We start from the raw sequence: 27,796 nt of genomic DNA on the forward strand, positions 1-27,796 counted from the left end.
TGTGCATGGGGCTCCCCTACGTGGGGGACACCCCTGCATGGCATGGCACTCCTTGCACACATCAGCACTGCACATGGGCCAGCTCCACATGGATCAAGGAGGCCCGGAGTTTGAACTGCAGACCTGCATGTGGTAGGTGGATGCCCTATCCATTGGGCCATGTCCGCTTCCCTCTAGATCTTTTTGTCCTGTTTCTATCGTTCTTTGAGATTGGCCATACTTTCTGGTATAACAAGATGTTCCAGGGTCATCTTGTACTTTTCCAGTCCCTACTCTAGAATCAGTCATTTTCTCAAGGAGCCCTGGTTCATTTTAATGGAAAATGATATTTAGAAACTAAGATCTGACATTATGTGTTGATGGCTACTGAATATCATTGTTTTTTTTTGTTGTTGTTTGTTGGTTTGTTTTGAGGTACTGGAAGCCAGGACTGAACCCAGAGACCTCGTAAGTGGGAAGCTGGTGCTCAACCACTGAGCCACATTCGCTCCCCTGAGTGCGTTATTTCATTTGTTTGCTTGTTTTTGTTTGTTTTTTTTTAGGAGGTACTGGAAACTGAACCTGGTACCTCCGATGTAGGAGGCAGTTGCTCAACTGCTTGAGCCACATCAGCTCCCCATTATTCCCCACCCCGAGATGGCACCCTCATCTGTCTGCTAATTGTGTCTGCTCTTTGTCTCTGCTCATCATGTCTGCTCATTGTCTCTGCTGATTGTCCCTGCTCATCTTCTTTTGGAGACACTGGGAACCAAACCTGGGACCTCACATGTGGGAGGTGGTACCCAACTGCTTGAGCCACATCTGCTCTCCCCATTGTTTTTATTTTATTTATTTCTCTTTATTCCCTCATTGTTTGCATTTGCTGTGTCTGTTTTTTTGTGCTTGTCCTTTTTTTTGGAGGCACCAGAAACCGAACCCAGGACCTCTGATGTTAGAGGGAGGTGCCCAATTGCTTGAGCCATCTCAGCTCCCTTCATTGTTTTTAATTATTCAAAAACTTACCAAAATTATGGTTGAGTAACAATGAGGCAGCAGAGGATAGCTGGAATGTTGTTTCTTTGTTTTTAGCTGAAGTTGTATTAATGTAGCCAGTGATAACACTAACTTTCTTTGCAATATCAGTATTTCAACCATACAGAAAAGTAGAATAATATAATGAAAAACCAGATACAGTTGAAAACACCCTTATCTGATCCTTTCTCTCCCAACCTAGAGGTAACTGCTATGCTAAATGTGCTCTTTGTTATCCCCATGCATTTTTAATCTTTAATTTCATATGTATTTGTGTATAATCAATATATGGTAATATGTTTTTTTAAAAACAAATCAATTTAATTGGTACATATTAATAAAGTGTAAATCCATCCAAAGTATACAATCAGTGATATTTGGTATAATCACATAGTAGTGCATTCATCACTCCAGTCATTATTTGAGCATTTTCCTTATTTCAATAATAATAATAAACAAAAAAGACAAGTAAACAAGAAAATTTACTTCTCAATCTCACTGTTGTATGTTCTTAAACTATATGTGAATATAGTTCTACAACCTGTTTTTTTCTCTTAACATCTCTTCTGAGATTTACCATGCTGATTTATTTATTCTGTTTTAAAAATTGTGGTAGCACATACATATATAACATAGAATTTCCTATTTTAACTCTTTCCCCTTCCTGCCCCCAAGATGGCTCCTTTGTCTGTTTGCTTATTGTTTTTTTTGCTTATTGTTTTTGTTTGTTGATTGCTCATTGTTTTTTTCCTCGTTTTTTGCTCATTGCTTGTTTTTTCTTTACGAGGCACCAGAACTGAACATGGGACCGGGACCTTCCCTGTGGGTCTGCTCCCTGCTCTTTTGTTTTTACTCGTTGCCTTTTCCTGTTTTCTGCTTGTTTGTTTGTCATCTTTAGGAGGCACCAGAACCTGAACCTGGTACCTCCCACGTGGGAGGCAGGCACTCAACTGTTCAAGCCACATTAACCATTTTTAAGTGTGCAATCAGTGGTGTTAATTAATTCACAGTGTTGTGCTACCATTACCACCATCCATTATCAAAACGTTTTCATCACGTGAACAGAAACTCTTTACCTATTAAGCAATAATCCCTACTCATTCTTCCTCAACTCATGGTATCCACTGTTCTGCTTTCTGTCCCTATGAATTGGTGTATTCTAGATATTTCATAGAATTTGGTCTGGCTTATTGTAATGACTCAACTTGATGATTTCAATGTTCATCCACATTGTAGCATATATCTAAATGCCATTCCTTTTTATTGCTGAATAATATTCTATTGTATGGATACACCACATTTTGTATATCCATATATCAGTTGATGGAAACTTTGGTTGTTTCTAACTTTTCGCCGTTGTGAATAATACTGCTATTAACATTCTTGAACAAGTATTTGTTTCAGTTTTTTGGGGTATATACCTAGGAGAGGAATTGTTGGGTCATATGCTAATTCTTGTTTAACTTTTTGAGGAGTCACCAAACTGTTTTCTATATTTATTCATTTTTATTTAAGTATTTATCATGAAATATTTCAAATATATAAAAAGGTTTAAAGAATAGTATAACAAATGTGTGATCATACCATCCATCCAATAAAATACACAGATATAGTTAAAGTCCCCTGTGTACCCTTTTCTTATCACCTTTGCCTCTCTTTTTCCTAGAAATAACTCATCTGAATGTTGTGGTATTATTTCTATATATTTCTTTGTATCATCACACATAATTTCTTTTTTTTTTTGTAAGATTTATTTATTTCTCCCTGCCCCCTCATTGTTTGCATTTGCTGTTTCCATTTGTTGTATGCTGGTCTTTTCTTTCTAGGAGGCACTGGGAACCAAACCCAGGGACCTCCCATGTGAAGGGAGGTGGCTAATCGCTTGAGCCACCTCCTCCACACCCTTCTTTGTTGTGTCTCTCTTTATGTTTTCCTCACTTTGTCTGTTGTTGCATCATCTTGCTGTGCCTGCCTGTCGCATCAGCTCACTGTCTTGCTGATCTTAAGGAGGCACTGGGAACCGAACCCGGAACCTCCCATGTGGTAGGAGGGAACTCAGTCGCTTGAGCCACATCTGCTTCCCCCAAATAGACTTTTGATGGGGAGTGGGAAGTTTCTGGAAGAGCATGTGGGACTGGAAATATTGCTGTGGACTTTTTTTTTTTTAAGATTATTTATTTATTTCTCCTCACTTGAGACTTGCTTGCTGTCTGCTCTCTGTGTCCATTCACTGAGCATTCTTCTGTGTCTGCTTGTCTCCCTTTGTTGTGTCATCTTGTTGTGCTAGCTCTCCATGGGCGCGGGTTGTCAGCTCTCCACGGGCGCAGGCCAGCTTGCCTTCACAAGGAGGCCCTGGGATGTGAACCCAAGGCCTCCCATATGGTAGACGGGAGCCCAACTGATTGAGCCACAGCCACTTCCCAAAAATATGGCCATTTTTGGGAAATGTGATCTGTCATAAGAATATATCCAGAAGCGGAAGAGCTGGGACATAGAATATGAGTGTTGTCATCTTTATTATTTATTGCTTGATTGCTCTCTGAAATGGTAGTACCAGTTTATTTTCCCACCAATAGAATATGAGAATTCTTATTTTTCTAGAGTATTGCTTAATTCTTGCCAATCTGATTGATGGGAAGTTCTTATATGTGATTTGTTATTTTCTTTTGACTGTGTCTTGCTTTTTAATTTTATTTGTGTCTTATTTACAAAATATTTTCCTACCCAAAGTTTGAAAAGTTATTCTCCCATGTGTTGCCTTCTAAAATTAGGAAGTTTTGCTTTATACATTTAGGTCTTTAATCTTTCCAGATTTTCCTTTTATGTGTAATGTGAGGTAGAAATTGAATTTGTTTTTTTCCCACAAATGATTATCCAGTTTTTACAGCACCATTTTTACACAGATTATCCTTTTCCTATTGACTTCTTTATTTTACATTTAAAATAAATGCATTTTATTGTATAAAAATTATACCTCACTGAAATTGATTTTTTTTAAAAATTTTTGTTGTGGTTACATGTATACAATATAACATTTCCCATTTTAACTGCTTCCAAGCATACAGTCCATTGATGTTACATTCACAATGTTGTGCTGCTGTCACCACTATTTAATCTTTTCTGATGAATATCCAAGTGAATTTGAGATTAAAGTTATATAGGAATTACTTATATTCTCCTATAAATGAAACACTGATAAAAGAACACTGAACATATCATTGCTTAAGGATTTCAACATAATAGGATTCTCTTTCTCCAACTTTTTAAACTATTTTTTTAATCTAAGCCAATATGTATTTGCCATTTGGGTTATATGTGCATATATGTGCAAAGTGAGCATAAGATAAAAACAGCATTCAGTGTCCTTTCTGGATATAAATAAATTTTCAGAGGCAAAGTGTGTTCCAAATGCAGGCAAAAAAGTTGACTTCTTTATGATATAAATTAGATAAAAATGAAGAATCAAAGGTACTAAAGATTAATTCCATAATCACTGTCTTTTTCCTATCTGTTTGACATACAAGTGTGCCCTGTAGGTGTATGTAAATTAGAATACTTCCAATCAAGATTGTGAACTCTTATGATTAGGGGTATGTATTCAATAAAAGGCCCTGGGATAAAATGGTCAGAGGTAGTATAGGTGAATGGCAGACATTTGTTCATCAAATTATCCATACCAATTTATACTGAAGAGGTAGATAATTTAAAAGTCTCAGTAGGTTCAGATATTGACCTGAGCCTTAAAGTGATGTTTCATTTTATTGTTAAGATCATAATTAGGCATATTAGAATCCTGGCTGTCACTGGATTAGTACCATAAAGTTAATGGAAAGAAATGATTGTGTTACAATACATACATAAAACATTGTTTTGTGGTTCTATTTTTTCCACTATTTTTATAATTGAGGTAAGAAAAGAGGTCCAGTTTGTTTAAGGACATTTAACATATCCCATAAACTGTCTGAATCAAAGGTTTTTATTCTTCTGCCAAACACAACATCGATTTCCATCTACAATTATTTTTTTTCCTAGGGTCTGCAATTTTAAAATTTTGTCACTGTGCAGTGAGCCCAAAGCTACCCATTGGATTCTTAGAATTTTTTTTAAACAAATCAATTTTATTGATACATATTAATAAAGCATACAATTGATCCAAAGTATATAATCAGTGATATTTGGTATAATCACATAGTTGTGCATTTATCACTTCAGTCATTATTAGAGCATTTTCATTATTTCAATAATAATAATAAACAAAATTCTTCACATTTCAGTCTCTTTATGTTTCCCGTGTCATACATAGCTGCTATTTCTGGCATTGTTACACATTTATTAATTTTTGAGCAGTTTTATTGAGATATATTCATCTACTATATGATTTCTCCAAAATATATGATCAGTGGCTTTTAGTGTAATCACAATCTTGTGCATTCATCACCACAGTGATTTTAGAACAATTTCATTACTCCAAAAAGAAAAACCCCACGTCCCTTAATAGTCACCTCTCAATCTCGCTATCCTTCCCCAACCCTACATAACCACTAATCTAAGTTCATTTTTATGAATTCACTTTTTTAAAGATTTATTTATTTATCCCCCACCCCTCCCCCTCTGCCATTTTGTGCTCGCTGTCTGCTTTCTGTGTCTGCTTATCTTCTCTTTAGACAGCACCAAGACCCAATCCTGGGACCTTCTGGAGTGTGGGAGAGGTACTCTGTTTCTTTCACTACCTCAGCTCCCTGGTCTGCTGCGTCTCTTATTGTCTCTCCTTTGTGTCTCTTTTTGTTCCATCTTCTTGCTGCACCAGCTCTCCATGTGGGCCAGCACCCCTGTGTGGGCCAGCTGGACTTCACCAGGAGGCCCCGGGAACCAAACCCTGGACTCCTATAATGGTAGATGGGAGCCCAATCGCTTGAGCCACATCCACTTCCTTATAAATTGATTTATATTTACATCTTACATAAACGGAATCATACAATATGTAGTACTTTGTGTCTGGTTTCTTTCACTTAGCATAATGGTTTTTTTGGTCATCTTATAGTAATAATATGTATTAGTTCAGTTTCAAAGAAAAATGGTCTTATATGTGCAGTTTTACCCATGTTCATATTTCGCATGAGGTTTTACTGCGCTATACATTCCATGTTAGATTTTTTAGCTTTTTTTTTAGAATATACATGTCCTTAGATTTTCCTTATAAACCACTTTCACACCCATAAATAGTACTGCTGGTTATAACCATGCTGTGCTTTCACTTTTTCTATTCATTTCCAAAGATTAACACACATCCTTTTTCCCAATTCTGCACAAGTTAACCCTCATCTTTCCATTCTCTAACCTCATTCCATTTTCTGGTGATCCATATTCAAGTTATTAACTCCATGAGATTACACAATATATTTACTTCATAATAGCACAGTCATACAGTATTTGTCCTTTTGTGCCTGATTTGCTTCACTCAACATAATGTCCTCCAGGTTCCTCTATAGTGTCATATGCTTTATGACTTTATTTCTTCTTACAGCTGCATAATATTCCATCATGTGTATACACCACAGTTTCTTTATCCACTCATCAGTTGATGGACACCTGGGTTGCTTCCATCTTTTGGCAGTCAGATATGTGATTTCCAAATATTTTTTCCCATTGAGTCAGCTGCCTTTTCACCCTTTTGACAAAGTCCCTTGAGGTGCAAAAGTGTGTAATTTTGAGGAGGTCCCATTTATCTATTTTTTCTTTTGTTATTTGTGCTTTGGGTGTTAGGTCCAAGAAACCACCACCTACCACAAGGTCTTTAAGATATTTCCCCTCCAGGTTCATCCATGTTTTCTTATGCTTTACGACTTCATTTCTTCTTTTTTCTTTTTTTTTCATTTCTTCTTACAGCTGCATAATATTCCATTGTGTGAATACTCCACAGTTTATCCATTTACCTGTTGATGGACACTTAAGTTGTTCCCAACTTTTGTCAATCATGAATGATGCCTCTATGAACATTGGTGTGCAGAAGTCTATTTGTGTCACTGCTCTCAGTTCTTTTGGTATATACCCAGTAGTGGTATTGCCAGGTCACATGGCAAATCTATATTCATCTTCTGTAGGAACTGCCAAACAGTCCTCCACAGTGACTGTACCATTCTACATTCCCATCAACAGTGATTGAGTATTCATATCTCTCCACATCCTCTCCAACACTTGTACTTCTGTCTTTTTAATAGTGGCCATTCTGATAGGTGTGAAATGTTATCTCATTGTAGTTTTCATTTGCATTTTTTTAATCACTAGTGACATTGATCATTTTTTACATGGCTTTTTTTTTTGCCATTTGTATTTCTTTTTTGGACAAATGTCTATTCAAGTCTTTTGCCCATTTTTTAATTGGGTTGCCTTTTCATTGTTGTAGCATCTCTTTACATATCATGGATATTAAACCACTTTTAACTCTCAGTTTTGCCATCATAATATTTTTCCTTTGTCCCTCTCTCTTCTGGGCAGTGTCCAGCCTTCCCCTGGTGTCTTAAACCCTAGAACATTTTTTTCCAGGTCATTTCTGCCTGTCCTCTAGTTATTTTTCTGGGAGAGAAGAGAGTTCCATGTCTTCTAGTCCACCATCTTCCTGGAAGTCCACCTCTGACCTTTTTTTTTTTTTTTTAAGGATGTACCAGGGAGTGAACCCAGGACCTCTTACGTGGAAAGCAGGCACTCAACCAGTGAGCTATATCTGCTCTCCTTACTGCCTGACTTTAATGTGACCTCTGTTGTTAAGCTTCCTTCCTACATGAGTCTCAACTACACCATCTTAACTAACTGGCATTTTAGAATGAGCTTTGATTTTTTGTTTTAGTGTTTCCTTTCTTTGTTTTTGTTCTTTTAAAATTTGTCTTCCCTGTTTTTGTTTGGCCCCTTTTACCTCTCATGTGATTATTAACGCCAGCCTTTGACATTTAATGAAAGACCTTGGTTTTGATTGGAATTTCACCGAATTTATAGATTAATTTGGCGACAACTGAAACATTCAGTATTGAGTCTTCTCATTCTTGACATGACATGGTTTATAGCTCCGCAAAGTGTTACACTTTTTTTTCATTAAGGCCTTTTGGGTCTTTTGTTAGAATTTTTTTCCTTAGGTACCATATTCCGTATTTACCCCAAACATATTTCTACATAATGTGCTTATGTTGTTATTTCTTAAATATTTTACATTATATTTGCAGTAGATAAAGATTTAGATCCTTCACGTCATTTGACTATGTATGGAATTCTAGATGCACATTTTTTCCATCAGACTTTTAAAGACCTCTCATTTTTTTATGTTGCCTGTGAAATACCTGATGATTAATTCTCAAACCTTTCCCCCCAACTCAGTCCCATGGCTTTTATTTCTCCCTTTTCCAGCTTTTTTATTTTAAAAGCTTCAAACCTATAGGAAAGTTGTAAGAATTATACAGTTAACACCCGGTATATTCTTAACCTAAATTCACCAATTGTGAATATTTTACCACATTTTCTCTATTTCTTTATAGAGATTCGATTTTATTTCTTTTGCTGAATCATATGAGAGTAAATTATGGACATAATGACATTTTATCCCCAAATACTTCATTCTCCTGTGTAATCTCAACAATTATTATGCTCAGGAAATCTAATATTGATGTAATACTTGTATTTAATAAATAGTCTACATTCAAATTTGCCCAAATGTCTAAAAAATGTCCATTATAGAATATTTTGGATTTTTTTTTAAAATCCAGGACTCAACAAAGAATCACACATTGCATGTAATAATCATGTTTCTCTGTCCTTTTGAATATATTTCTTTTTTTTCTCCTTTCAGAAGAGTGTTGTTTTTTTTTCCAGGAGTGTTTTAACATCTACTTTTTATACTTGGGATTCTGAAATTTCGTAACAATGTGCCTTGATATAGGTCTTTTCATTCATTGAAAGCACAGATTCTTCCAATTTGGAAATTAATGTCCTCCAATTCTGCAAAATTAAGTGTTATTTTTCTATTAATTTCTTACCCTCTATTTTTTCTTCCTGGAACTTATATCAGCAGATGTTGTATTGCCTGGATTAATGCTGTAAGACACTTATTTTACTTTTCACCATGACTCTGTTCTTTATCCTCCGGTCTTAATATTATATGTATTTCTTTAATTTTTAGTTTCTAAGGGCTCTTTCTTATTTATCTGATTTACTCATATTTCATAGCTTTCTGTTCTTATTTTATGAATATAACATTCTTATTTCTCTGGGAATATTAATTATCACTTTTTTCTTAAGCTTTCTTGAATTTTAATTCATTACTTTTTCTGAGTTAACTTTTCATTTTTTTTAAAAGATTTATTTATTTATTTAATTTCCCTCCCCTCCCCCGTTGTTCTGCTCTCTGTGTCTTTTTGCTACGTCTTGTTTCTTTGTCCGCTTCTGTTGTCGTCAGTGGCACGGGAAGTGTGGGCAGCGCCATTCCTGGGCAGGCTGCACTTTCTTTCGCGCTGGGCGGCTCTCCTTACGGGTGTACTCCTTGCGCGTGGGGCTCCCCCACGCGGGGGACACCCCTGTGTGGCAGGGCACTCCTTGCGCGCATCAGCACTGCGCGTGGGCCAACTCCACACGGGTCAAGGAGGCCCGGGGTTTGAACCGCGGACCTCCCATGTGGTAGACGGACGCCCTAACCACTGGGCCAAGTCCGTTTCCCAACTTTTCATTTTGAAGTATGTTTCATGTTGAATTTTTTTTCAAAATATTGGTTCCTTTGCAGACTCAAGTTTAAGAGTGAGACTGAAAAGGTATTTGAAGATGGTGTGCATGGATGAGGCCTATTTTCTGGTAGCTTTCACTTGAGGGTAATTGTAGAGTGATGGATTATGCCTTTTTTTAGGGGCCCACAGGTGTGAACAATGTGCAAGTCTTTTCTTCTGGGGTTATTCAGTGTTCCCAAACAAAAGTCTTTCAGTCGCTTGCTTGGAACCTATAAGCCAGGCTTTGGTGGCAGTGAGGGAAGGGGGAGTCAAGCTATGTTTTTTGCCAACTAACTTAACCATTCTCCCTTTATTTTTTTGTCCTATCCCTCCCCTCCCCCCCCCCCCCCCCCCATTATTCTTAGGTTTCCCAAGTTCCGTTTTTCTCCCATTGAGTTTCTTCTCTGTTCTGCCTGGCTTGAACAGTCTCCTGCTCTATGGGATGAGGGAAGGATCTTGGGCTCTGACCCGCTTTAGGAGTTTCAACCAGTTCCCTTTGGTCAGCCCCGTGTTTCATTCCTGTCTACCCCTGAACCTGGGTTTCTTCAAGTTCTGAGTCACTCGGGTTCTGTGAAGATGTCAACCTATTCTCCTTTAGTAGTTCTATCAGGCACTTGAGGTTGTAGCCTCCTCCATCCACCCTGCTATAAGCTACTACGTCTCTCTTTTCTAGTTTGTAAAACATTATTGAATTCTCTCGCCTGCTGTTGTTTTGTTCTACCTTTAATTCCATCATTGTTAATTTAATGGCATCTCAAGATGGAGAGAAATCCTATGATTAATCTGTCATCTTTAACCAGAAGCCTCACATATATGTGTTTTTAAATAAATTACCTGATTATATTACACTTTGGCATTGTACCTTTACCCTGAAGATTTAATTTTGCAAAAGTAGTATGCTTTAAATGTGAGTAGTATGGTATATAAACTGTATTTCAATAAAGCTGTTTTGAAAACAAAAAGTAGTATGCAATAATTCAAAAAAGAATAATGAATAAAGTTGAATATTTTAAAATACTGTTTAATTCAAGATTATTGATAGATGCTAAATTATGTTTTACTTTTTATTTTGAGATAAATGCAGGCTTATAGAAAATTTGCAAGAATAGTACAAGGAACTCTCATATTCCCTCTATTCAGAATCAGTTGTTAATGTTTTGCCTTACTTGCTTTATCACTTTCTCTATATATGTTGTCTTTATATAAATATGTATTTTATATATTGCATATATATGGAAATACGTATGTATGTATATATACATACATTTTTTTCTTGAACCATTTGAAAGTTAAATTGTAGATAATCTGCTCCTTTACCCCTAGACTTTCAATATATATTTCCTAAAAACATGGGCCTTCTCTTATATAACCATGGTACAATGATCAAAATAAATCAAACAGTAATTAATACCATTATCTAGATGCATTCCATATTCAGATGGTTCTAAGTATCTCAATGATATCTGTTATAGTACTTTTTTTCCCAGTCCAGGATTCATCCCAAAATCATGCCTTATATCTAGTGCTCATGAATCTTTAGTCATCTGTAATCTGGAACAGTTTGTTAACCTTTCTCTGTCTTTTGTGACATTGGCATTTTTAAAGAATATGGGTAGTTATTTTGTAGAATAGCACTAAAATTAATATTATGTTTAATTTTGTGGTGCAATTCTTTGTTTTTTTCCTCATAGCTTTTAAGAGAGTATCAATCCCTTGGAAAAGAACACGAAAGAGTAAAGGTAATGGTAATTTATTCATGTTCTGAATTAGAACAGAAATCACGAAATGAGACCCTTTCTCTTCCTCCTTCTTCCCTTCTCCAGTCCTGTCTGTTTGAACTCGACCACTTAACCTGTGTCAGTATCCTTATTTCAAAATATCTCTCCTACTTGTAAGTTTGTTGGATTTGTGCATTCATTTAACAATTATTCGTTGAATGACTGCTACATTTTAAATGAGTTGAGATGAAAATTTCTAGAAGAGTATAAGGTACCTTACAGAAGAAAATAATTATTTAGTATTATTTAAGTACAAAGTTTTGAATTTCAAAGCATTACCCTTCTGTGGAGTTGTTCGAGTTTACTGAATGAGTTCCTAACTGAAATTCTATTTGGAGACTACATATTTGAATTCAGTGAAATCCCACTATAATGCTGTAAGTGGGGAACAAAGGATTCTGTTGAGTAAAATGCAGGGTTGTGGTCTTTCAAAGTTAGTGGAAAGATCTACACAGCTAGTCAGCCAAGAGTAGGGGATTCAGGAGCAATACTTCTGAAATCTCATTATCATAGGTATTTAAATGTTCTGCTGAGGTTTTAGTCAAGCTTGTGGTTAAAATATGTCCATTTTATCACTGAATTGTTCTAGCCAAGCAAAGGGATAGCTGCTACACAGGGAGCTTACACACAGCTACTTGTGGAGGCCAGGGTTTTGCTTCCTCAGCTTTTCCCTTGAATTGACTGTGGTTTAAGCCATAGTTGCTGAGCATCTGCATAATTTTCTTTGTGGCTATCTGATATAGTCTAAGCTTAGTTTTATATCATGCATTTTAAAACAAAAGGAATGCATCTGAATATTTTATCATCAGTTCCCTAAATTTTTCCTTTAATTTCATAGGAAACATTAAATACAACTGAGAACAAATTGCTTGATGCCCATACTCAGATTTCTGATTTGAAAAGGTAAGGTGTATTGTTTTACCACCATAAGCAAATAATACCTCTTTTGTGCTTCCAGCATTTCAATATGTGTCTGTATTGTAAAGGATGAAAAAGATAAAGTTTTCTTTAGGATTTTTAAGCAATTTGAGATCTGATTTTTTTTTTTTTTTTTAGATCTGGTTTTATCCTAGGCTTCCTCTAACACGGAAATACATTTCAATTTAGCTGAAGAAAAAAATTTTTTTTTTTTAGATTTATTTATTTATCTCCCCTCCCTACCCTGGTTGTCTGTTCTCTGTGTCTGTTTGCTGCGTCTTTCTTCTTTGTCCGCTTCTGTTGTTGTCAGCGGCACGGGAATGTGTATTTCTTTTTGTTGCATCATCTTTTGTGTCAGTTCTCCCTGTGTGTGGCTGTGTGCTGCACCATTCCTGGTCAGGCTGCACTTTCACGCTGGGCAGCTCTCCTTACGGGAAGCACTCCTTGCGTATGGGGCTCCCCTACACCGGGACATCCCTGCTTGGCAGGGCACTCCTTGCGCCGCATCAGCACTGCGCGTGGGCCAGCTCCACATGGGTCAAGGAGGCCCGGGGTTTGAACCACGGACCTCCCATGTGGTAGACGGATGCCCTAACCACTGGGCCAAGTCCGCTTCCCAAAAATTTTAAATCATTAAAATGTTATGGTGGTTGTGCCTCAGAGGTGTGCATTTCCTTAGATATTATGTATTTTTCCTACATAGGTATCTAAATGACATGAAACCATTGTACTAGAAAGAACCTTAAGCAGTCTGGTTCACTGAATTGGATTATTTTTGTGCTCTAAAGAGAAAATATAATTCAGACCATCTTTGTGGTTGTTTACTTTCTTAAAGACCTGGTTTGGAGAAAATATTAATGATTTGATTTGTTTAATTAGATAGGAGTAGATTCATAAATGGTCCCTGTTGAAAATAATTAGATATTTCTCATTGGCATTAAAGCATATTTTTGGATTTGGATTTGGTTCTAAGTAAACTCCCTTGCTTAGGGACCTCACTGCACTCTTAAGGACATATAGAAGAGAATAGGAAATCTATCCAGCTTTCTCATCTGATCAACTCTTTTCTGGGATGCTTTTAATTCTAGTGATAGCTCCCTTATCTGGCTGATATAAAGCATCAGCCTTGTTAGAATTATTCTTTCTCAAATCTTCCTTGAAACAGGCTAGGTAAGAATTTGAGTTTAAAAAGATGAAATGAGGACGTGCAAAATTTAAAAGAATAGAAAGAATGCCAAGGCATCCTCAAAACAATTAATTGGCCAGAGTAGTTATTTCTGTTGGTAAATTTGAAAATAGGTTTTTTTTTTCCCGCTGAATATACCATGAATTAGATGAGCTACATTTATATTTTCACCCCGAGATGGCTCCCTTGTCTGTTTGCTCTTTGTGCACATTTTCTGCTCATTTTTTGCTTGTCTATTCCTTGTCTGTTTGCTTTTTGTTTTTATTTTTTTCTTTAAGAGGCACTGGAAATTGAACCCAGGACCTCCCATGTGGGAGGTGGGCACTCTACTGCTTGAGCCACATCTGCTCCCCTGCTGCCTATATATTGATAGTTGTTTATGGCTTTTATAGTTAGGAAGTTCTTTCTAATAGCTCTATTTTACAAGTTAAGCCTGTTTTCTCTTTTCTTTTGTGAGTGTATGCATGAATACATATTAGAATTACTAAATATGTTAGAATCCCAATTTATTTGATTATTTGAATTTATTTTATTTTTATATAATTTATACCCTATATATGTTTTGATTTTCAAATTTATATATATTTTTACTTAGTATATTTAATCCATTTGTTGTTTCCTTTTACTTTGTTAATAGTATTTAAAATGCTCCTTTGTAGAATTTAATGACTATGTTTGCTCTTCTATTTATTTTCCTCAATTTGTTTCGCTTTTTAAGATTTAGTGGTATCGTTTTACTATGAAAAAGGTTTATGGACAGGTAGCTCTGGTTAGCCATTTTCTAGGAGGGTCTGTTCAATAACTTGTAGTTGAACTCTAGTTTAAACTTGTTGAAATGTATTTAATTTATCTTATTGCTTTTGAACTAGAACAATTTCAAAACTGGAAGCACAGGTCAAGCAAGTAGAGCATGAAAATATGTTAAGTGTTCGTCATAATTCTAAAACTTCCATGAGACCTTCACGTGCCAAGTAAGTTATTTCTTTTTTTTTTTTTTAAGTTATTTCATTTAATCTCTTTAAAAACTGGTGTACCCTTTGATTGAGCTGAGAAGCTCACCTTGTCTAGATTAAAAGAAAGTAGGGGTTAAATATCACTATGGAACTTAGGTGTATAAAATAATTATTGCATTCCTGCCCCTGGGGAAACAAAAAAGAACACACTATGTCTTAAAAAAAAATTATTGGAAATTGGAAAGGTCTTACACAGAGACAATTGCAAACATGAGGAATTATTCAGAACATGAGGCTGGGAGTTAGGAGAACTCGGGTTGTATTTTGACTCTGCCCATCTCTATGACTTTAGGCAAATTACCTAATCCTTTTGGAACTCAAGTTTTCTTCTCTGTAAAAGCAAGGACTTTGGAATAGAACACCTCCAAAGCCTTTTAGCCCTAAAATTCTATAAATTTTATCCCTATGTTAATGTAAAGACCTATGAAGATGGGGGAAAAAAAATACATCTATGAACATGGATATTCATTCGGTTCTGTGGTTTTTTTCCCCTTATTTTTTTTCAAAATTAGCTTTGCTATAATCTGTGGACAATGTTTTGATGATATATTTACAGAATAATAGTTTTTTTTCATATTAGAACTGGTTTTTATTATCATTTTTGCCTGAAAAGAGAGTATTGAGTAGATCATAATAATACCATTTAACCGAAAGAGTTTATGTTAACTTGTAATTTTTAATATTTCTGAATTGTCATTGTCAAATGAAAAATTTTTTCTAGATCTTTGTTAATCTTCTTAGTAGAACAAAGCAATTTCATTTATTTAAAGAAAAATATATAAATAGCTGAAATAGAAATTACATTTGGGAAGCGGATTTGACTCAACTGATAGAGCATCTGCCTACCAGGGTTCAAACCCAGGGCCTCCTGGCCCATGTGGTGAACTGGCCCCTGCACAGTGCTGATGTGTGCAAGGGGTGCCGTGCCACACAGGCGTGTCACCCATGTAGGAGAGCCCCACGCGCAGAGAGTGCGCCCCTACAAGGAGAGCCAAACGTGAAGAAAGTTCGGCCTGCCCAGGAGCAGTGCCGCACACATGTAGAGCTGACACAGCAAGATGATGCAACAAAAAGAGACACAGATTCCTGGTGCCGTTAACAGGAATGCGAGCAGACACAGAAGAACACACAGGAAATGGACATAGAGAGCGGACAACGGGGGGTTTGGGGGGGAGGGAAGGGGAACGGAATAAAAAAATAAATCTTAAAAAAAAAAGAAATCAAGTAAGGTGGAATCTGAAAAGAAGCTATTGGATTTCCAAGCTGGAGGTTATTGATGACTTTGAGAACAGTTTGAATACAGTGCTAGAAATGGAAGCCAGTATGGAGTATATTGAAAAGTAAGCACAAACAACCTAAATGTCTACCAGCTGAGAAAGTAATATATTGTGATATATTTACAGTGAATGTCATACAGTGTGATGGCACATTAACTAGACTAGGGATTGACAAACTACTGTCTTTAGGCCAAATTAGCCTAATATCTGTGTTTGTAGGGCTTGTGAGCTAAGAATGGTTTTACAATTTTAAAGATTTGAAAAAAAAACCAAAGAAGAATATTTCATGATACATGAAAATCTTATGAAATTCAAATTTCAATGTCCATAAATAGTTTTATTGGAACACAACCAAGCTCATTCATTTATATACTGTGGCTGCTTTCATGGTTCAACAGCCGAGTTGAGTAGAAGCAACAGAGACTGTATGGCCCACAAAACTTAAAATATTTACTGATGGGCCATTTACAGAAAAAGTTTATCAATCCCTGAACTAGAGTTGTCAGCATAGATTAATCTCAAGAACATAATAAGGAAACAATAACAAAAAAAAAACCAGTGACAGAAGAAATATACTATTTGTATCAACTTTAACACATAAAACAAGTTTACAAATCTTATGGGTTCATACAAATGTAGTAAAAGTCTAAAAACATATGCAAGTATAAAAATGTACGTGGGGGAAGCAGATTTGGCTTACTTGATAGAGTGTCCGTCTACCACATTGGAGGTCCAGGGTTCAAACCCAGGGCCTCCTGACCTGTGTGGAGCTGGCCCACATGCAGTGCTGATGTGTGCAAGGAGTGTCCCCTGTGTAGGGGAGCCCCACACGCAAGGAGTGCGCCCTGTAAGGAGAGCTGCCCCATGTGAAAAAAAAGTGCAGCCCGCCCAGGAGTGGTGCAGCACACATGGACAGAGAGAGCCGATGCAGCAAGATGACACAACAAAAAAGATGCAGTTTCCCAGTGCTGCTGACAAGAATACAAGCAGACACAAAAGAACACACAGTGAATGGACACAGAGAGCAGACAACTGGTTGGGGGGAGGGGGATAGAAATAAATAAAAAAAATAAAATAAATGTACATGGGAATGCTGAACATAAATTTGGAGAGTGACGAATGAGATTGGAGCGAATCTGTTTCATCTGTAGTTTCCACTCTGAAGCATACATGGCAAGATATCAGTTTTACTCAGCTGATAGCCTAGGCATGCTTGAAATATTTTTATATTTTTAAAGTGAACAGGATCCAATAAAGGATAGCATCCAGAATGTAAAATAACTACCCATCAATGAGAAAAAGACAACCTCCTCCATAGAACAGTGGTAAAAGAATGTGAACAAGCATTTGACTGGAAAAGAAACCCACATGGCTAATAAAAATGCAAAGATACTCATTTTCACTAGTAATCAGAAAATGAAAATGATTATAAGATACCATTCATACCAGTCAGACAGGTCACACTTAAAGTTTGATTGTTCTAAAGTTTCGCAAAGTTAGGAAGAAATAGGAACCCTCTAAGTAGTGGTTGGGCTAAAGATTGAGAATGAAGATTTGACCACCCAAGAATTCCTCAGTTTCATTTTTAAATACTTACCTGAGAGAAATTATTCGACACATTCCTTGTGGTATTGCTTAAAGGTGGTATGTGAGGAGCTAAATGTTCATCTACAGGAGAAAAGCTGACTTGTGACCCATTCATACTCTGGGTGAATGATTAGAATGACAGAGTTCTGGGTGTCAACAGGCATACATCTCAAGCATAATGTTGAGTAGAGAAAGCAACATTGTCCTTTATGTTATTTTAAAAATATAAGCAACACTATATAATTTTCTGACTTATACTTAGAAACAAACATAGCAAGATGTTAGTATTTGTTCAAACTGGGTATAAGGTAAGTGGATGCTGGTAATTTTCTAAGAATGTTTGAAATATTTTTTCATTTTAAATGGGGGTAAAAAGGAAGGAAAGAATGACTAGAAATTGAAGTAAAAATAGACAAAAGAGATAACGACTCCTAAGAAGTTTGGTTTTGAAAAGGAACAGAGAAAAGAAGGGGTTCTCCTCTTAGGGTTTCAGGTTTCTCTGTGAAGTGGGAAGCACGATTCTCACCTGACAGTGAAGAAAGAGAGGTTTGAGGACAGTGGGAGCTAGTTGATTAAAGAAAGGGAATATTGCCAGCCAGTGCTGGGTATCCACTTGAGATGGTGATGATGGTTCTGGACAGCTGGGTAACTTTTTCCCAGCAAAGCTGGGCTGTGTGAATGTAGGCATCAAGAGGTGGGATCATTGTATTCATCCAGGCTTGGATTTTGCCAGCAATCAGACTATTTGCAAATGAATAATTATCTTAAATTCAGAGTAGGTAAAGAGGGAAGTAAAGTTAGGAGAGGATGAGGATAGAAAATGGTGTGGCCAAGGATCTTAGGCTTTGTGTTCTGATTGCTGTGGTGATGCTTGAGCCCCTGAGTCTGAAGAACAGGAGTTCTTAGTTTCTGAAGGGGCATGTTATTCTCTGGTGATGGCAGAGTTCAGGGAACATCCCCTGAGGTAGATGACTGAAGAGGAGTGGAGGAGACGTCAAGGATGGCTCATATGTGTGGACAGTGAGTGAGTTGCCTAGAATGAGGGCAGGTGTGGATACGGAGAAATAAGACGGTTCTAAAATCTAGGGAGTAAAGGTGTGTGACCAGGATGTTAATGTATGATTGTGAACTTCAGACAAGCAGAGTTTTCATAAGAATTGGGGGGAAGTGATGGTCTAGAATTGTGCTGTCTAATACAGTAGAACCAGTAAAATTTTAAAATAGGCTCTTCAATCTTGCCACATTTTAAGTGGCTCTTCAATCTTGCCACATTTTAAGTGCTCATTATAACTAGTGGCTAATATATTGAATAATGCAGATATAGGATAGTTCTGTTTTGCAGAAAGTTCTGTTGGACAATACTGGAAAGTTCTTTTGGGCAGGAACAAGAAGGGTACCCTTGGTTCACCTCCTTACCCCGAACTACATCACAGGAATAAAGGATATGAAGTGTGGTATAGGCTACTTGGGGGATGTTCAGAGCTGCGTGGACAAGAATACTTTAATCTAGACTGAGTAGGAAGTAACAGAAACCTAAAATAACAGTTCATTTGAATCTTAAAACCATAAACTATAATTTATGTCTCTAATATATATGTGATAGGGTGTGAGAAGTATTGGGAAGGGGGAGCTATGTAACTCAAGTGATTGAGTGCTAATTTCCCACATACAGTGTCCTGGGTTCAATCCCTGGCCCTGGTACCTTAAAAAAAAAAAAAGGGATTGGGAAGCAGGGGTCTAGTGTAGGTTTATTTTAATTCCAAACATACATGATCGTGGTAGAAGATAGTTGTCCATTTCCTTTCATGTTATTTCTGTAACAATCCCAGTAAACTTAAATTACATATGTGGTTTTAAAATTACTGTGTAAATATATAAATAATATTTTAAAGCAGGTTGTTTTTCATATGTGTCAGTCTAAAATGAAGCAAAAACCTTACAATACTTGAAAATATTTCTCATTCTAATAGCACACTAGCAACTTCAGATGTCAGCAGGCGAAAGTGGTTGATACCCGGAGCAGAGTATTCTATCTTTACCGGCCAGCCTTTGAACGTTCAGGATAGTAAAGTGAATGACCAGCTGGAGGAAACCTGTGTTCCTGAGTAAGAGAACTTTGTCCAAGATCATATTTAGGAGCTGTTATATTTTCTTAGAAATTTCATTTGCCTTTATATGTTTGGGAAGGTATAAAAAGTCATCTTTTTGTTTCTTTAATGTCTCTTTTTTTTTTTTCAGGTACTGGGGCTGGGAATTAAACCTGGGACCCCAGGACCGCATATGTGGGAAGCTGGTGCTCAACTACTGAGCTACACTGGCTCCCTAACATCTTAATTTGGGGGACCTGATTTTTATTTCATTTTGAATGCTTTTAGGGTATTTTACTTCCACAGGCTACTCAGAGCTTCCTTCTCGTGTTTATGGCCTATGGGGTGCTGTGTATGGGCTCACGGTTGGAACTAGATTGATCCCCTCACCCTCTTGCTAGCCTGAGCCACCTTGAGCAGCCTCTGTCCATTTACTTCATATTATAATATTTCTGTATGTGCTAGGATGTGAAAAGGATTGGGAAGCACTGGTCTAGTGTATCCAGGTTCAGTTTAGGGTTATTTGCACTGCAAAGCATACATACTCATGGTGGATGATAGTTGTCCATTTTCTTTCATAATAGTTCTATAACAATCTCAGTAAATTTAAATTATGATTCTTGTTTAAGGTACCATTCTCCTCCAGAAAAGGATTCTTCACTTGCAGATTTGCCAAATTTATTGATTAAAAAACAGAGAGAGACTTCAAGCACACCAATCATGAAAGCTTTAAAAGAACTTGAAGAGGAAAAAGTATTTAAAAGTTGGGGCACACAGACAGAGAAAGAAGACTCCTCAAATAGTAAGTATTTATTTTATTCCTTGTTAGCTAAATTAGGAATATTACCTTCTTTAGAACTAAATTCCTCCAGTAATGAAATAAAAGTTTAAATTATTATGCTGCTGCTTCAACCGAATTTCATGAATAATTGAATCCTCCAGTTAATAATCTATCCCATAACTGTACTTAAGGTATACGTAAATGAATATCCTTGTTTTTAGGAAAAATATGTGGAACTTTTAAGCGTTCAAGTAGCACGAAGTATATAGTTTGCTTTCAGTTGCTTAGAAAATGGATAGATAAGTAAATAGAATGATATGGCAAATTTGACAGAATGTAACAGTTGGTGGATTTGGGTATCTCGGTGGAGGGTATGTTGGAGTTCTTGGTATGGGTTTTGAATTATTTTTGCAGCTATCTTATAAGTTTGTATTTCAAAATAAAGTTTATAATGTATACACATGAACATAATCATCTGTCTCAGTTATGACAACATGTACCTTTTATACAAAAGCAAATTATAAATTAATTCTTATTAAAAAGGCTTATCTGGTATTCTTAAGGATATTTGAAATTTTTCTACAGCAATTTGTCTTATTTGCACATATCATAAAGTTAGGAAATGAAGAAAAATTTGGAAATAGATGATGGTGATGGCTGCACAGCATTATGAATGTAATTAGTGCCATTGAATTGCACCCTTAAAATGTCAAAGTGTCAAATTTTGTTACCATATATATTTGGTAAAAATATATTTTACCACAATAAAAAAAAAAACAACAGGTGGTGGACTTGGCCCAATGGTTAGGGCGTCCGTCTACCACATGGGAGGTCCGTGGTTCAAACCCCGGGCCTCCTTGACCCGTGTGCAGCTGGCCCATGCGCAGTGCTGATGAGCGCAAGGAGTGCTCTGCCATGCAGAGGTGTCCCCATGTAGGGGAGCCCCATGCGTAAGGAGAGCCGCCCAGTGCTAAAGAAAGTGCAGCCTGCCCAGGAATGGTGCTGCACACACGGAGAACTGACACAACAAGATGACACAACAAAAAGAAACACAGATTCCCGTGCTGCTGACAACAACAGAAGGGGACGAAGAAGACTCAGCAAATAGACACAGAGAACAGACAACCAGGGTGGGGAGGGGAAGGGGAGATAAATAAATAAATAAATAAATCTTAAAAAAACAAAAACAAAAACCACACCTTAGAGTTATAAAAGACATTTCATATTCATAAATTGAGAATTAACATTGCCTATTCTTCCCTTTCTTGATTACTTGGCCATCTTTTTTTGTTTGTTTGCTTGAGGTACCAGGGTCGGGAATTGACCTGTGACCTCTTATGAGCTGCCTCGGCTCCCCCGAGTTGGTTTTTTCATTTGTTTGTTTGTTGGTACCTCATTGTATTAGTCAGCCCAAAGGGGTGCTGATGCAAAGTACCAGAAATTTGTTGGCTTTTATAAAGGGTATTTATTTGGTGTAGAAGCTTAAGTTAAAAGACCCTAAAGAGACTAACTCAAGGTACCATAAGAGGTACTTCCTCACCCAAAGTCTGTTGCCACCTGTTAAGGCAAGATGGTGGGCGACATCTGCAAGGGTTCAACCTTCCTTTTCCCTCTTAAGGTTCCGTGGGTCCAGCTTCTTCCCATCTCAGCTGTAGCCTGTCATAGGGCTTGGTCTTTCTTCACAGGGCTTGTTCCTTTCTGGGTTCAGCTGCTCTGTTCTCTTCACAAGGTCAGCTGTAAACTGTCAGCCTCTTCTCTCCCCTCAGGGCTGCCGGATCCTCTGTGTATCTTCTGTGTGTATCTACTTCCGTGTGGGAGTCTATTTTATTAGTCCACAAAGAGGGACGGGTCTCAATGCTGCACTCTAATGACGTGGTTGAATCAAAGCCGTAATCTTGATTTAGTAAAGTAAAAGTGAAACCTCTGAATTTAATATAATCAAATGGTTTCACACCCAGAGGAACAGACCAGTTTAAAAACATAATATCTCTTTTTGGAATTCATAAATAATATCAAGCTGTCACACTTGTACATGGGAAACAGGCATTCAACCACTTGAGCTCCATCCTCTCCCCGTGGGCCATCTTTAGGTAGGAAAAAAGTATCTTTACTTTACTTTAGGTAGGGAAAAAGTATCTTTAATCCAATTTTTCTCACAGGTCCAGGTCAGCAACACTTGGGTCTCCTCTTCTCTTGTACTGAGCTTACCTGTCGGCAGACCTGTTACTCATGTCATTAGTATCTTTGCTGTTGTATCTTCAAAGCAGTGTCACCTAGTAAATAAATTAGTAACCTGATTTCTAAAAATAAACTCCCTTGAAGAATCACCTTGAATGCCATTTGTAAACAGGGAACCAGAGTACATTCATTATAAACTTCCACATTTTATCATGATAATGTGGTGCATTTGCAAATAATTGTTATAATTTGGATAGCAAGAATTGCTTTGAGTAGAACAGTAGCTAAGTGGAAGACCTTGTTTGGTGTAACTATCTGTTAGTAAAAGGCAGATAAAGACTTAAGTTTGTTTTGTTTTGATTTTTTAAACAATTTTTTTGTTTTAGAATTAGTGACTACCCGGCAAACTGAAACTTCAGTCAGTGCAAGTTCGTTCCCAGAGAAATGTGCCCAACAGAGGCAAAAGAGATTTAATTCTGCCTCACAGAGATCATCATCTTTACCACCTTCAAATCGTAAATCCAACACTCCAAGTAAGGCTTAAATGTAGTCTTGGGCTCACAGGAGTGACATCTGATCTGCACATGCTGTATGATTGTTTTTTGCTTTTCTGATACTCTTCATAGCACCTAGGAAGAGTGCTCTGAGCACAGAATCCCAAAATATGATCTTATTCAAAAAATATTGTCTGGTTGCACAGATGCCATGAATACAACTGAAGAAATGCTGTTTATTCAAGTGTGATTTTTGTGTATATGTCCAGTAAATTGTTTGCAACTAGATACACTTAACAATTTCTGTGATCATAGCTATCTAATTAAACAAATTAAATTAAGCTAGTCCAAAAAGGGAAAATACTTCTTTTCCTATATATGACATCACTCTGCATTAGTCATCTCTTCTTTGGCCAATTACAGGTATGGTTTCAAAGTTTTAAACATTGAATTTCTATATCCTCAATTTCCAGTTTTTATTGCAGCTGAGGAGATTCTTATTTGACTGTATTATAGTACTGTTCACATTTGTACTGGTGTTTCCAGTGCACATTTCCAGTTGACTTCTAAAATCCTGAAAAACCAGTTTTTGAGTTAGAGTGCTGAAACTACAGTCTTAAAAACTAAAATGTTAATAGTGGTTACATCTAGATGATAGGATTATAAATTATTTTAATTTTATTGTTTATATTCTTATTTTTTAAATTGTACAATGGAATTTTATGTTCCTTTTAAAATTAGAAAAAAGTACCCTACTGAGAAGGAAACTCTTCTTTTTTCTTTAGCAAAAAGAGAGATTATGTTAACCCCCATGACTGTGGCTTATAGTCCAAAGCGATCCCCTAAAGAAAATTTGTCCCCAGGATTTAGTCATCTACTTAGCAAAAATGAAAACAGTCCATTTCGGTAAGTTTTCTAAAATTGTAGAAAAATGTATATATATTACTGAGCTTTATTAAAATGTCCATTTGTACCTTTAGCTATCACTAGTTTTTGAGTTGTCAGTGGGAACCTTATGGATTTAGATTTTAAATGAGTATCAAACTAAAAATAAAAAATATAATACATGAAAATAGTTTATGTAGCTTACTATTACTAAATTTTAAATGCTCCCTCAGAACCCCTTTTAGCCTTTGGATGTAAAATGCTAGCTCTTTGTTTTCTTGAAAAGGTCTGTGGTAAAGGAAACTTTGGAGGCTTTTGTCAAGAAAGTGGGCTGTACTGGTATGGTCCTGGCATTAATCTTGAGTTAATCTGTGTGCTCCTGAGAAAATTGTGCTTTCTCTCAAGTGTGGTCATCAGTGTATGCTGTAGTAGAAAGAACATTGACACTTAACACGTGAGACCTGGTTCTAGATCAAGCTCCATCTGTATCTTGGAAAGATTACTTAAGCACATTGAACCTCAGTTTCCTCTTCTATAAAACGGGGATAATAATACCTGCCCTGCTTATTTCATATAGTTGTTATAAAGATCAAGTGAGATAATGTATGGGTAAGTGCTTTAATCTCTATAGAACATTATGTAAATATAATTTTGTGTTATAAAATATAAATTAAATTTCAGTTTTTGAAAAATACACGACCAGCTTTCTTTTAAGAAAATATGTAAATATGTGAGTTAACTGGATGCCATCACATCATTCTAGTGGAGATAGGGAAAATCAATTAACATTTTTTTTCTCACAAGTAACTTGCTTCATTCAATAGATTTGATATACTTTTGGATGATTTAGATACTGTTCCTGTGTCTACATTACAACGTACCAATCCAAGGAAACAACTCCAGTTTCTTCCTCTAGATGACTTGGAAGGTATCTTTTCCTAAAAAATTATTAGTATGGTTTTAGTCATTCATTTTGTGAGATTCTGGTATCTTTTCAAGGTTATAAATATTATCTCATAATATCTTGTACTTAAATATTTTTCTTTTCAAGGGCCTCTAAAAATAAGCATTCGTGGTGCTTCGTACTGTTATACCACTGTTGTTATCCTCATTGAAAAGTTGGGAAACTGAGGTATAGGGAATGTTAATGTTAAATTACCAGGGCCATACTATTCAGTTATACTATTTACTTTTTATACTCTATAATTTTTATGCAATTTAGGCTTTGGGTAATTTTTTCTTTTTTATATTTCAAGTTTGAAATAAAGATTATAAGCTAATATATATGAAATTGCTTTGGTAGGTCCTCAAAATGTTAACTCTTCAATGTTAGTGTATGTCCACTAGATATTTGTTGGTTTTTTTTTGTTATTAAAAACTTCTTTTTTTGCTTTAAGTTTACCTATCATTTAGGGAAGTTGCACTGAGTAAATACAATTATGTTATATCTCTTTCATGACTTTTTTTTTATCATATAGCAGCCATTTCCAGACAGTGAAATTGGGTAATATATTCAATATGTATGTGACCTATTGAAAAAATTGATAATAAGAGAAATTTCTTTCCTCTCTAACAGAAGGCAAATATTCAGGAAAAAATACTGAAAGTCATAGTTCTTGCCCTGAACCATTGCCAAATGGAGTGAAGAACGTATCTGTGAGATCTGCCTGGGAGAGCAATAAATCAGTTAGCTATGAACAGTGTAAGCCTGTTGCAGTAAAACCACATGGTAACGATTTTGAATATACAGCAAAAATTAGGACCCTAGCTGAAACAGAACGATTTTTTGATGAACTTACCAAAGAAAAAGACCAGGTAAAAACAAAGACAGAATTTTTAGAAATCTTTTTCTAAACTCAATGCTTATGTCTAAGGAATAGTCAGAAGGGAATCGTTGAGTCAAACATATCACAGGAATTTACTATGGAATGCTACGGCAAAACTGCACACTGGTAGTTGAGCTAGAAAATATATTTGAGCTATGCTGTTGTTACTAATTCATGGCAGAGGGACTTCTGTTAAGACAAAATGGACAATGAAATACCAGGCTGAAATCTTTTCTTTCCATTCTATTTTATAAACCTCCCTGCTGGTAATTAGAATTCTTCCATTTTTATTTAAACTTTTTTTGTTAACAGATTGAGGCGGCACTTAGCCGAATGCCTTCTACTGGAGGACGAATCACTTTGCAGACGAGATTAAATCAGGTAAAATGTTTGCTAGTCTTGTACTCCATTTATCCAAGATGATTTTTAAAAATCATAATCATATTGAAACAGTTGGTCAAAACTTGACAGAATGTGTGTGGTGATTATAGCATATTTTATAACTACTTGTTAGCTTTCTGGAATAAAAACTGATTTTACCTTTAGGCTTTAAGAAAAGTTTGGGCAAGCTAGTATTAACGTGGGAGCAAATGGCAATACGCTTCTTCCCGGGTTTTAAGTTATTAAGTTTATGTGCTCACATTAAATCTCTTTTTTTGTGTTTTTTCCCCCTAAAATTTGTAATTTATTTATGAGCCCCTTCCAAACTTTGCTACTGGAATAGCTGTAGAGGTGAAACGTAAAAGGATGTGATTCCATTGTTGAGCAGGAGGTGGTGCAGGTGATGTGATCAATGAACAATTATTTGCTTTTCATAGAGAATGAAAATGCATTAAATCGTGGGATGTTTTAAGTATGTTCTTTTTAAAAATATTTTAAACATAACATTAAGTCAGTGTCCCTTGTAGAATTGCATGTTTTAACTTTACATGTCTTGACTGCAGAAAAGCTCATATTCAGATTGATTTGTGATACCAGAAGGAAAGGAGTAGACAAAGAAAATAGTAGAGGTCTTTTGCTAGGGCCTGTATCCTATTTCTGTATATTTCTGTATTTCTCTGACTTTAAGTCTTTTTAGTCTTTTTGTTGCTCTAAAATTTTATATTCAATAAATTATAAGATTCAATTAATACTTGAAACTCTTAAAATATTTTACTGGGAAGGTGGAAGGTAAATTTGCTGATATTCTGATTCTAAATCTATCTGAAACATTTAGTTTTATATATATTTTATATAAGTTCTTTCTGGTTTCTTAAAGTAAGACTTAAAGAACACTAGTTTCTGTTCATGTGTATCCATGTTGTTTCAAATCCAATAAGATGACAAATGACAGCAAAATGGGGCCTGAGGATGCTCACATAGGATTCATGAATGAAAAATAAAACTGGGTTAAAAAACCACAAAGTTGTTCAGCTTCATGAAGAGTTTAAAAATACACATTTAAACAAAGATATTAACCTTTTTTGAAAATGATCACATTGACAGGTGTTTTTAAAAACGATGCCAAGATGGGGAAAAGCTTATTCTCAGATATGCCAAATGGACATAGAAATTGTTACAAACTTCCTGGAGTGCCACTTTACATACATCCAAAACTTTTGCAGTGTGTATTTCTTTGGACCTAGCAGTTTTACTTGTGGGAATGATTCCTAAGGCAATACCTGTTGATAGGAGCAAAGCAATATGTTTAAGAATATTAACTGCAGGCTTAATTATGATCTAGAATTAGAAGCAACCTAAATTTCTACTAAAAGATTCTTGGTTAAATATGGAACATCCGATGGAACATTGCATATTAATTTAAAATGATGCTGTAGAAGGATATTTCATAACATGAAAAGTTCAGAGCCCAATTGAACAGTTTGAAATAGAGAGTTTGATTCTGTTTTTAGTTTTCTTTTTAAAATGTGGAATGTGTAAATGCAGAAAAAAATAGAAAAGACAGTGATTTCTTCATGGTGGTATTATATTTTTTTACTTTAATTTTGTTCATCTGTCTTCTAAATATTCTATAATGAACTTGTAGTGCTTTTA

General features: G+C 36.0%; 1 protein-coding gene across 18 annotated transcripts in view; it reads left to right on the top strand.

Moving 5' to 3' along the window:
* MPHOSPH9 (M-phase phosphoprotein 9) overlaps positions 1-27,796 on the top strand; it is a 68,436-nt gene that overhangs the window by 35,998 nt on the left and 4,642 nt on the right. For 13 of the 18 annotated variants that reach the window (XM_058281279.2, XM_058281281.2, XM_071209770.1 and 10 more), the window contains 10 exons: positions 11,444-11,491; positions 12,369-12,433; positions 14,504-14,605; positions 19,482-19,616; positions 20,228-20,400; positions 22,944-23,090; positions 23,837-23,957; positions 24,761-24,864; positions 25,513-25,751; positions 26,075-26,143. In XM_058281279.2, the coding sequence (XP_058137262.1) occupies positions 11,444-11,491; positions 12,369-12,433; positions 14,504-14,605; positions 19,482-19,616; positions 20,228-20,400; positions 22,944-23,090; positions 23,837-23,957; positions 24,761-24,864; positions 25,513-25,751; positions 26,075-26,143 (1,203 nt within the window). The remainder of the gene's footprint in view (positions 1-11,443; positions 11,492-12,368; positions 12,434-14,503; positions 14,606-19,481; positions 19,617-20,227; positions 20,401-22,943; positions 23,091-23,836; positions 23,958-24,760; positions 24,865-25,512; positions 25,752-26,074; positions 26,144-27,796) is intronic. The other 5 variants (XR_011646477.1, XR_011646478.1, XR_011646475.1 and 2 more) reach the window with 2 other exon arrangements.

The sequence above is a fragment of the Dasypus novemcinctus genome, chromosome 19 (genome assembly GCF_030445035.2).
Source record: "Dasypus novemcinctus isolate mDasNov1 chromosome 19, mDasNov1.1.hap2, whole genome shotgun sequence".
NCBI classification, from domain to species: domain Eukaryota; kingdom Metazoa; phylum Chordata; class Mammalia; order Cingulata; family Dasypodidae; genus Dasypus; species Dasypus novemcinctus.